Source organism: Myiozetetes cayanensis, unplaced genomic scaffold (genome assembly GCF_022539395.1).
Source record: "Myiozetetes cayanensis isolate MyiCay16 unplaced genomic scaffold, myiCay2020 scf3, whole genome shotgun sequence".
Classification (NCBI taxonomy): domain Eukaryota; kingdom Metazoa; phylum Chordata; class Aves; order Passeriformes; family Tyrannidae; genus Myiozetetes; species Myiozetetes cayanensis.
The window spans coordinates 19469340-19481467 of NW_026087521.1; the positions used below are offsets into that span (position 1 = coordinate 19469340).

The window sequence follows — 12128 nt, forward strand, 5'->3', positions numbered from 1 at the left end:
CCCAACCCACGAGTTGTTTTCCACCTTACTCTCTTGCCTGTCCAACTGGGAAGGGGAGTGATAGAGTGGCTGGGTGGGCACCTGGCATCCAGCCAAGGTCAACCCACCACGTCTGCTTATGGAGCTGTAGCACTGCTTGGAGTGAGAATATATCTAATAGATTTGCAGTCTAAACAATGAAGCTTTGATATCAAAGGAGTAAGCAGAACTTGTTCTCTCCAAGGCACCTCAAAAAGTCCTGTGTTTCAACACACTGGGTATGTCTCTTATATTATACTCCTGTGAATCACTTTTCGAATGTCTTTAAAGAAAACAAAACACATTCAGAGGGAAAATATTTTTTATTGATCAACTTCTTGTTCCAGACCCTCATTCTCCATGCAGATTCCTGATGTTACATGATCAATTCCACATGATTTCAGGATATGCTATTAATCATTTTTAGTTGACTTTATTCCCTTGTTACACAACAGGAAGTAAGGATCCTGAAATAAAGGCCAAGTGTTTGATAATCAGTGTTTAATATTATTCTGAACAATTGAATATAAATACTCATATAATGGGAGAAAAATATTCTAGTTCTTTCCATTCAACTGTTTCTTCCTAGGCTAGATTTCCACAAGACAATTTTAAATAACTATCAAACCAAAGACATGTACCATCTCAGACAAAGAGGAAAGTTATCTCCATGTCAAACACAAATACAGGCACAGAAAACAGTTCTTACATATATTTAAGGAATATAGTCTGTCATGGTGAAGTCATCAAAATGGCATCAGAAAACAAAGGCAATTACAAAGAACAATAATGTAACAAAGCTGAGAAAACTTCCTCCATTCTTCATTTCTCAAAAACTTTTGCATATGGTTAAAAAATGAAGGTAACAAATAAGAAAATCTGGAATACTTGTTCTGTAGGTACTCAAAGTCCTATGAAAGTACTTATTTATAGCATATTTTATATAACGTACTACTTTAGATGGGAAATATAAACTTGATTCTCTAAGTGATCTAAGACATTCTTTGTTTTGTAATACTGGGAAATAGGGAATCGTAATCTAACTTCTTCTGGTCATCTTAGGATAGGCTCAACTTGTTAAATTCTTCACTCATGAGAATAATCTCACAGTAAATAGCAGAAACTGCTAACATGAGAGATGACCAGTTAGACAAGATTTGCAAGTTGCATCAAAATACAACTTGATGTTGAGAAGATACTGAGGACCTTGAAAACCTGTTGTTAAATTCAGTGCAAGGACTGCACACTCTTCATCCTAGGGGAAAAACAGAAAAGGAAAGAAGATTGTTCAGGGTTTTTTCTCCAAAGTGTGAAAAAGTTCATTGCATTCATATTTAGTTGGATTAAATAACAAATCTAACCATTTGTCTACAGCTTGTGGACTTGACTGTCACATTTCAAACAGTGATCAGATGAACAAATGAAGAAAACCAAGCTACTTTATTCTGAATGGTATCTTCTGACAAGGGAAAAGCCAAAGACTGCCTCAAAACAAAGACAGTAGCCCCTTCTCAACCACATGATTTGCATAGATTTTGCAAGGCTGCATCTTTTCCCCATCTTTGTACAAGGGTTTGTCAGAGCATCTTTACTCTCTCTGGAGTTCTAGGTTGTTCCCACTCTTCTAGGTTGGCTCTGAAAGGGTATGCATGGGCTGCATTAATTACTGATTTGTCTATAGCCTGGAATAGGTGTTTTGCAAAGGGCTGTGGGAATGACAAGAGGCACTGGAACAGCTGAGCAGACATGTCTAATGAGAGAGGGAACTGATCTGCCCAAAAACATCAGTGAGAAAGCAGGGGACTTGTGCTAATAATGTGCATGTTGTGCTCAGCAAATCTGAGCTTGTTCCAGGACTCTTGAAGGTTGTCTTGTTAGTTTACAAACTTGTTATTTCCACTGGTTCTTTGTTTCCCTTTGTCCTCTCTTTCATAGCAAGGCAGCTACCTCTGATGCCAAACTACACTGCAATTGAGAGAAAGAGGAGAGAGAGCACAGGAGCAAGGAATATCTTCAGTGGGGACAAGGAAAAGGGAGAGATAAGGACCTGATATTCTTTCTAGCAAATAAAAAGTTCTCTGAGACATTGCTTCTGTTCCTATAGAGGAGCCAATGATATTATTTCAAGATTAACAACTCTATCAACTCTCAGAGATGTTTTAAGCTATACATTGGATGGATACCTGTGTGTCATGGCCTTTGCTGGATTTCCATCACCATACGACTGATTGTGAAAACCTGAAGGAACAAGTTCAATTGTAGGTTGCCATTTTGTTTTCATTATGATTCATATATTTATTCTCACAGGAACTGATCTGGGTTATTGTTTCATTCAGAATAGATAAGGGTTGTGGATTGTTTTTTTTTAATAGGTGAAATACTGTCTCAAAATGCTTAGCTTTATTAAACTGAGTCCAGAAAAGTGGTCAAAGGAAACACAAAATTTAAAAGGACACAAAGTTTTGCCTCTACATTGTTATTAAATGCAAACCAAACAAAAAACCTCATTATTTTCCCATTTTCATCCACTGTGGAGCAAATAAGAGTAAGACATTCTAATTCCCAAAGTACAGCTAATTATATAAAAATGCAATCCATTGCAGAATAATGCATTCTACGTGCCAGAAAGCACTCCTTGAAGCCGAGAAGAGAGCACCCTTCATGATGGTTAGCTACACTGATTTTTTTTTTAATAACAGATACTATTATCACTGCAATCTCAGTATAACAAATTATCACCCTCAGTGATGTCTTTAAGAAACTTTCATTTCCTGATTTTAACAGGCTAGTGGTTAAGAAATAACTTTACTACAGAAAGTAAGCATTTTACAGAGATGACACACTAAGTGTTTTCTACTAATGCTGTTACTGTTGCATAATAAATATTAGTTTGATAATAGCTGATGCCTTGACAAGCCTTTGCATAACCCAGTATTGTCACAGCATTATGAGACAGATCTTAATTTAGTACAGTGTCCCATCTCTGTCACCTTTATGTGAATAATTTATCTTAGAGCGAAGTTTTAGGATCCAACTGCAATAGCATCTCAGTGTTACAATTATCACCCTCAGTGATAATTAACACGTTCTCCCAAAACCAAATTATGGCAGAATCCATGAACTATGAGGTTTATGTGCAACAAGCATAGTGATCACATATTACATATTACACATTACACATATTCTTGGTAAGTGCACAGTTTCTTATATACTTTTTCTGAATCTCCACAAACTGTTCCTCAGGAAAAAAAAACTTGTGATAAAAAGTTCAACATTTAAATCAAACACTGCATCCAAAAAATTCTTGAGTCAGTTTTCGGTGTTCCACTATTTTCATTTACTATGCAGACCCAGTCTCTCCTACTATAAGACTACCCCAGACTGCCATCTCTGGAGCCTTTTTACATGCCTTTGTCATACTGTTTGCAATTTGTTAAATGGAAAATATGAATAATGAAAAACAGTCCAGACTACATGAACCACAACACTGATTATTTGATTGATTCACCTTGAGTAGGCTGGTTATGAGTTTTTCAACTGAGAAGAAACTTGAACTAGCATTATACAAATGTTTGCACAGGGAGCTACATTTAGACTACAAATTTAAGCCCTCTCCTTTTTAGTATCAGGCTTCCAAATCTGAAGCTGTAGTTAACTGACAGTTGCTTTTAAACAACAGAGAAAATCTGTCATAGGAATTACTGTGTTTGCAATGAACTGGGAGGGAGGTTGGCTGTTTGTGTGGGTTTGGGAAGAGGTGTTTTTAGCAATGCTCAAACTGAGCCTTCTCTCTGCTTGACTCCTTTCAGACTCTTTAGTGCTAAACTAGTCAATCCACTTCTGTGCTCCTCACTGTGAACCCCACAGCCTTAGTTTGCTCTGAACTCACTAACTTCTAAAATGCCTTACTTTCAGGGTTTAGAGACTTCAGAATATTCTAACCCCATAGGTGTATCTGAGTGTACCTCAAATAATAATAATATATTCAGGATACTTCTGTGAGAAGGCAGTTGCTACTGTCCAATTTGCAGAGGTGGGGAACTCACAAGTAGGGCTGTGCTGCAATCACTGCAATGACAGCACTGTGTGCCTACTTGCCAAGGAGGGTTTTTAAATAGTTACCTCATGTACTGACAGCAAGGTAAATATAGGTGTGGCATGGGGAACTTGGCACAGGATGGAAAATTCTCCCAGGAAGCAGAGACAGCAACCAGCCACACAAGTTGCCCTTGCAGTAGCTAATTAAAAGCTAGTTGAGGTGTATGAGTCCATTGTCTGTAAAGGAAGCTGAGCATATCTAGCTCTCAGGCAGACATCTGCATTTAGTCAAGTGAATCCTACCTCAGTTTCCCAGTAAAAACACACTTCACTGGAGATATTCTCTTCTACAGAATCAAGACCTAATGCTTCATTTGTTATCATGCATACTTACCACAGTAGGTATCACAGATTTGCAGTGGCACTGAATAATCTACATCTGTTCTCCAGCCCTTTTAAAAGAAAGAATTGAGGCTTATTCCCCTTTCAGCAGAACTGTTACTAAGCACTTGTGCTGACAAAATGAGATTGTTTATTAGTTTACTCAAGTGACTGCATTTTTAATCTGGTTTTAAATAAACACATATGGAGATTGCTGGTCTAGTGCACATTAAGTGAGGTGCAATCACTTTTACATCTGTATATGAAAGAACTAATCATATTTTTGGGGGTGAGGAGAACTGTATGCTGACAGATGTCTTATTTACAAAATAAATAATTTATGCAGGAAAATATCAGTCTTACTACCAAATATGATTTCTTACTAGGGAAAGAAGAACAACATCTCTCATTACTCAGAAGGCTCTTGCCAGTCTCACTTTCATCTTGACTCTTTCTTCCTAGCAGCAGAAAGCGAAGCTGACAAGGGCCTTCCAGGGCAGCTGCTGGAGCCTCGCAGCTCCAGCTGTCAGTCTCTTTTCTCCTGGTGTCTGCTGAGAACCACAGCTCCAAAGAGGAATAAACCTATCAGCTTCATGCTCGTCTTCTATTAATGTTGTCTGACTAAAGTTCAGCTATATAAATGGTGTGCAAAAGTGTCAGAAATAATTTGCTCAGCTCTGCTTTCAGGAGTGCTAATTCTAGCACACCATGCACTTGCTGTGCTGTTTGCTATATGCCTCACCTTTTCTAGTTAATGTCAACTTTTGAAAAATTCATCTATGGTTTACTTGGATGTTTTGATAGCTTGGAATTTTTTATTACAAAGAAACATATAAAGACAGAATTAGCAACATCCAGATAATATCCCTTTATCTGCCACTGACAAAGGAGCAAGATCATGGAGAGCAGCTTCTCTGTTAATTAATGTCATCTCAATGAGAGATGGTGGCAGCACATCAAGCTATAAATAATGCTCTTTGCCAACTCCATTTGCACAGTAATCAGATTTGGCTTGGAGGAGAAAGCAGAGAGAATACCTGCTGGTTTCCTCCTTTTTCTTTTTAAGATTTGTTTATTTGTTTTGTACAGAGTAACTGGCAAAATCAAAACACTTACCTGAATACAAATTGTTGACCCACACATTTCCTGTGGCATAGTGATTGATACAGAATCTCCCTAATAAAGAAAAAAAGAAACTGAAAAATACTATTTCCCATACCATGAAAACAAATTGTGTCTCTCCAGCTCTTTGCTTTGTTTGCCAATAATGCTACATGTTCTACTATGACAAAAAAAATTAATGAAATGTTATTTATTTTCAGAGATAGCCTCAGATCTCAGTGACCATAAGCAGCTAGTCTAGCTTTGCCAAGCACAGTGTGGGAGCACAGGGAGAGGGCTAATGTTCCTACATTTCATGGAGCATCATAAGGTGGACATCCTCCCTGCTGTGGCTTCTCACACCATGTTCACTTCACACTATCTTCACTTCTTTCCCTTAGCTGTACATGAGTTAAAGGAATGACCCTTTCTTTATAGTTCTTCTGTACTTCCCATCCCATTGTATGCAGAGAACAAGTTGAGCCTTAGGGTAAAATTGTCCTATATTAACTGGTCTGACACTTCACATTTGATTGATTATGGTTTGTCCTCAAAATAATGTTAGCTACTTCACCAATAGTTATGAATCCAACATGACTCTCTTCAGTGTGGCAAACTCCTAAAATAACTGGGAGGAAATTAGATGAGTATGTTCTTTCTCAAACATGACTGAACAAGGATTACTAGGTAGAGAATGAGCATTGGTTTCTAGGAACACAGAGATAGGTCTTGATGAAAACTTTGTGTCTACTCCTCATCGTGTTGAGACAGGAACTGTATGCAATTTATGTGGGGTCCCATTCTGTCACAGTAACAGAGAATGTAACAGCTTTTTACCAGAGGGAAGAAAACAGTATTTTTAAATCACAGAATTAAAGAATATGCTGAGTTGGAAGGGACATCAGTGCCTTCCATGAAACACAGAATTCAATACCTAACTAATTTATTGGTGCTCCACCATCACCCCCTCACTTAGAAATTCACACAGGAGAGTATAAACTCCACAGATTTAATGCGAAATAAGACGGTTGAAGGGAAGTGCTGCGATATGTTCCCTCAACAAAGTGTTGACAACTCTTCTACTGTACAGATCACCATCTCTACCAGTAATACATCATTTCCCAAGATACCTTTTCCCATTAGGAAAAGGACAGACTCTTGATATCACCACAGATGCCCTCTCTGGTCTGTGTTGATTAGGATAGATGATTTTTCCCAGGCCTTTCCCCATGAGTATTCAGTTCTGTGATCTCCTAGAGGAGCAAGTTACCATCTTCCACTTTAGCATGTCCTAAGCTAGAACAGCAAAGCTAAGTTGGAGAATTCTGATTTTAACAGCTGCTCTGTTACATTCAGCACCAGAGGTGCAATAAAGACCTAAACTGATTCATTAGAAAATAAATTCACCATTCAGTGTCCAACCCTTCAAGTCTAAGAAGTTTTTATTCACAACTGCCTGGTTCTCAGCTAACCCCTGGTATGTAAATGCTGCTCACTAAAAGCATCAGTGGCATTTGAAAAAAGGCACAGTTGCAGTGTTTCCCTGCATATTGTGGCAAAGAAATGCAGATGGAATATATCTTAAAGAAAGGACAGGTGTAGGACCTATGGCATGTTTGTGTCTTCTAAAGCATATCACCCTATAGTGGAGTGAAGTCAATGGGCACAGTCAGGAGGAGCAATTGAAATCACAACATCTGGATTTCACAAATTTCTCAAAATCCATCATATATGACATCTCATATACCAGGACAGGGGAGCAGACAGCAGGAGCACACATTTAGGGGTGGACATAAGACTACTGAGGAGTTGGCTGCTGAACCAGCAGGATGTCTTTCAGCATGGTGGTCCTAGTAGCTACTAGGATCTATCCTGATACTATTCTCCTATTTGAAAATTAATATTATAGCCACTCTTCTGCTCTTTGACCTCACTTTCCAGATGTGTCTCTCAGTAGATCACAGGTCGGGCCAACAAGGTAACTGGCAGGCAGGGCTGAAGGGCAAGGGCAAGCCACAGTGCTGCACTGAAACTGTGTGAGATATAGGTTTAGTTGCAAGAGAGGAATGAGGCTCTCATTTCATGACTAGCTGCTGCCTGAATAAGAAATCTCACCCTCCCACAATCTCTTCCTGCTCTGTCCCCGCTGTTGGAAGCAGTGTAGTCACAGAGTCAGTTGGCTCAAAAAAATTATTTGGCTGAAAACTTACCTTTTTTGTGTGTTGAGTTTGTTTTGGCAGCTGTGAGATTTAGAGTCGCTCAAGTTCATCATGGATTGATGCCTCAAGTCTTACATTTCATGATGTGAAATTTGCCAGGTCAGCTGTATCAGTGACCCATATATGAAATAGTAAACAGTAACATTTGCTATATGCATAATACAAATACCACACTACAAAAATGACATTAAAAGAATATTTAAGTTCCACTCAACTTTAACGTTCTTTGATGTGACTCATTTAACTTCGGGATCTTTATTTCTTGTTTCAGTGTGAGATGAGAATTAGAACTACATGCTTCTAAAATGTTCCAGTAATTTTTCCAATATGTACATGCATGGGTTTATTCATGCATTCAAGTTACAGAATGATAAATGGAATAATGAATGAATGTAGTTAGATATGTTTAGAAGTCTTATAATGTTTAAGAAGTAATATATACAAACCACAGAGATTGAATGGTGCATCCCAAGAGATTCACATGAGGCCATCTGCGTCCTGTTACACACAAGCACTGAGAACTGTGCTTTGGTTTGGGATGTGAAGAAAACTTGTATTTGCTCTGCAACTGCAGCAGTTCTCATTTTCCAAGCTGATATTAGGGGGAAAGACTTGCTTTTAGATATACAAGGACCATATATTATATTATAAATTTTTACATCTATAATAAAAGCCTTTTGTATAAGTTAAGTGCTATCAAATGATATGCAGGTAATTATTTTGATTCCCATAAGTTACTTTTTATTCTGATAAACACTTGGTCTACTGGGGATACCTAGAAGTAACAAGCTGTCAAATCTCTTTGATTTAATTTACAACTTATAGTGTCATCTCAACAGAGAAGGCTCACATCTAGTGACTGATTAAAATATTTTCCACAATATAATATTATGTAATTTTAAAAATATATATTTACCTGGAAATTCTCCATGAGCAAATGGACATTTAATCCAAGATCCTCGTTTGGTTGTAAACTGAAATCAGAGAAATCTGTTAGGAAAACCAAATTTTCCATTTCAATCTGTGGCAAAATATTCAATTAGTGATGATCAGGGCATTCCAGAAAGTTGCAGAAGATTAATTCACAACTTTCCTGCCCTATGATATCTTCTAACACTTGACTTAAATTAGGTCCCCTAATTCTTCAGGTATTGATAGACACGTTAATTTACAGGAACTTCTGGTTCCACCAACTTAAAAGTAATCTAAGGAAAAAAATAACATGTCTGTATTACCCTTATGTGGCATTTTTTCTCAACTAGAATAGTAAAAGATACTCCAGTAAATGTACTGATAATTTTGTATTGATAATTTTATTTTCAAATATTTAATATGGAAATATTTATACATTAACTTGAATGCATTCATCAAAGTTTGCATTGACCAAGAATGTTTTTTTCCTACTTTTCTTAAGCAGAAAAAACAGAGGGCACAATCTGACCTGTGTCCTATCTATCCTTGCTGTTGCACTTCCAAACAATCACCTTTTAATCTAATTTTTCACATTTCCTTCATTCTTAGTTGGCATTCATCAGAGCTATGAAACAAAATATTGATCCTAAAGGACATCAACAGCTTTTTTTTTTTTTTTTTTTCCCAGAGCTGACAGAAAGAAGGCAGTTAGTATATGTTTTACAAAGAAATCCCTTTACCTTCATGCAAAGTCTTGGGTGAGTGTCCACACGAGAATATTTAACCTGCTTGAAGACAGAGCACTCAGTATTAGCTAGTTTCATTTACTAGTTTCACAAAACCAATTATTCAAAATTTTCATGGTTTGATTACTCAGAAAGGAACTGGTTTTTTTACTTTACGAACATCCCAGGGAATTAATCACATAAAATAGTCAGAAACAGCCATTACTATGGATTACTGAATCATTTCCTTTTTATCTGTAACATGTACTGTTTTTTACAGTCATCCTGACCCATTAAAGCTCAATTAATTGATTCCATGGGGGATCCTGTGAAAAATTCTTATTACACAGTCATCTTGTCCCTTATTGCCACTCAACAACAACTCAGCAGAACATTTAAACATACACCCAAAAATGTTCCACCAACAGTTCAGAAATCTCTCAATTTTCCATATCCCTATTCTGGAACAGTTAAATGAATTTTAGACATCCACTTAAGCCATCCACAAAATGTTGCTTTCTTGATTAACAACTGTTTACCCGCCAAGGGCTTCACCATAAAAAGCCTTATCTCATAGAAACAATTACTACACATATAAGTGATTCTGCTTAAATAAACACTGTTGCTTAAGTGACTGAGCACAACACACTATCATAGCCAAATGCTTCTTTACTGTAACTTTTTTTGAGAACCTAATATATGTCCTCAGGCACTTCTACAACAGGGTCACAGAAGATAATTCTGTAGGAGTCCTCTCAGACCTGGAGACAGCATTGCCATCAACAGAGAAAGGCCCAACCTCATTAGAGAGAGGAGTGATGTAGCTTTGGGGCCTAAGTCAGTACCTGTGCACAGTATTAGAGTGTGTGGCCATGTGCGCATTGACTGGGGGACCTGGCCCTATCTGAGGAATCTGCAATAGTCTCCAGGACAGTACAGAGATTGTTTTCAGGGCTATAGTACAATAAATGGACCAAATTCAATATAAAACTTTTTAGAATGAATTAGAAGAAAAGGGGAATTCATTCTGAATGTTGATGATACTTGTGGGTCCCTCGCAACTCAGGATAATCTGCTAGTATATGATTAATGTTAATATTCAGCCATTAAATGCAACGAGTAAATACAGAAAAACACTCTGTAATAAACTAACCTTGGATTCTGTTCTGGGTAACAGATATAACCATTACCATCCAAACCTCTTTTTTTTCTTTTTCTTTTTTTCTTTTTCTGTCCTGTAAGCAATGAGTTGTGCTTGCTGTCAGCAGATGACTAATCCCACAGGGACCACTCACATGTGTAATATTCAATTAATTTGTTTTTTCAAGATCAAAACTTTGTTGAAACTCATGAAATGATGAATCTGAACAATCACTGAACACTTGGCCAGGAGTTCCTAATCAAAAAAGCCCCACACCCTCCCCAATTATGTCATCATAGTAATAATAATCCAAAAGTTCCGAAAATTAAGAACTTGTATTTGATTTTATTTGCATTTTCAGTTGTCACTTCAAGTTTGCTGCCTTCTCTCCACAGTCAGGAAAGCTTGAAAACTACTTTTCAAGATGAAAGCCAGATTCCTAATGAACATCATAAACCTAGAGCATTCAGCATCATGAGACGTCAGACTGAAGTATTAAGCCAATCAAGACACATGGATTTGAAAACCCTTTTCAACTTGAGAGTAGTAGTGCTGGAAGAGCTAAGGGACACAATATTTCAGCACCCACAATTTCCAGACATTGGACCAGGGTTGAGGAAGGCACTTCAGAGAGACCTTAGGTACAAAATATCCGTGCTCTACCAAAGTACTGTTACATGTTCAGAAAGATTTAAAAGAGATTTTGCTTCATCTCATTTACATTTTAGGTGTCTCAATATTAAATATTCAAATCTAGTCTAATCACAATAGACTTTGTGTTAGTAAAAACAAAGGGGTATCTTCAGAGACAAATGTCTCCATCCTATTATGCCTATCTGCAGATAAGTTGTTCTCTCAATGTGTATGTCTCTTCTAAAGGGAATCAGATATAATCATCAATAGTGTAGACTTGAACAACTATCTTTTAGACTTCAAAGTCAGTATAGATGAATTATGTCTCTACAATAAATGAAAAGCAGATCCTATTTACCCCAAATAATTTAGCAAACATTACTAACTGCTCAGTCATATCCACTTTTATTTCTTAATAGTGAGTCAGTGACCATTTTGAATAAATCGTGCGATTAGCGTACAAGAACAGACTGTAACTATGAATAGTTTTAAGTATCAGAGAAGAAGAGAGGAATTTGCAACTGTTCTTATTAGAAAGTCTATCTCTTCACATTATGCCTTTAGTGATTGCATTCAGTCTCACAGTTTGAATTAATCTGCATAGCTCTTACTTTCTCGGTAGAATTTTTGGAAGAGTTTTCTATGTCTTCACAGTTGTGGTTCGACTTCGTGAATCTGCATAGATTAACTGTGACAAGCACAGGACAGGCTGGCTCCCAAGCTAGGGTTTGTGTCGATGGGTTATAAACAATATTATCCCATAGCGTCTTTGTATCTGTGCACAAAGAGGGGAACGTTATTCAAGATGTAGAGACATGAATCAAAACTGTTTGTAAGTCTGGTACCTCTACATGTGCTTTAAACAAAAAGGTTGGACTTAACACAGTAAAACACTTTTACTTACAGTGGCTTTTCTTCCTTCTGGCCAGTTTGCGAGTGACTTAGAAAATGTGGAAAATT

The 12128-nt window shown here is 37.3% G+C and overlaps 1 protein-coding gene across 1 annotated transcript in view; it reads right to left on the reverse strand.

Annotated features, from left to right (window-relative positions):
• Positions 1-523: 523 nt before the first annotated feature.
• The window catches only part of IL17REL (interleukin 17 receptor E like), a 41087-nt gene continuing 29482 nt past the window's right edge, over positions 524-12128 (reverse strand). The window contains exons 10-17 of the mRNA XM_050324522.1: positions 11780-11943; positions 9410-9454; positions 8674-8731; positions 8204-8349; positions 5554-5613; positions 4451-4508; positions 2202-2256; positions 524-1273 (exon numbers count right to left, since the gene is read on the reverse strand). Coding sequence (XP_050180479.1) covers positions 1246-1273; positions 2202-2256; positions 4451-4508; positions 5554-5613; positions 8204-8349; positions 8674-8731; positions 9410-9454; positions 11780-11943 — 614 coding nt within the window. The 3' untranslated portion in view covers positions 524-1245. The remainder of the gene's footprint in view (positions 1274-2201; positions 2257-4450; positions 4509-5553; positions 5614-8203; positions 8350-8673; positions 8732-9409; positions 9455-11779; positions 11944-12128) is intronic.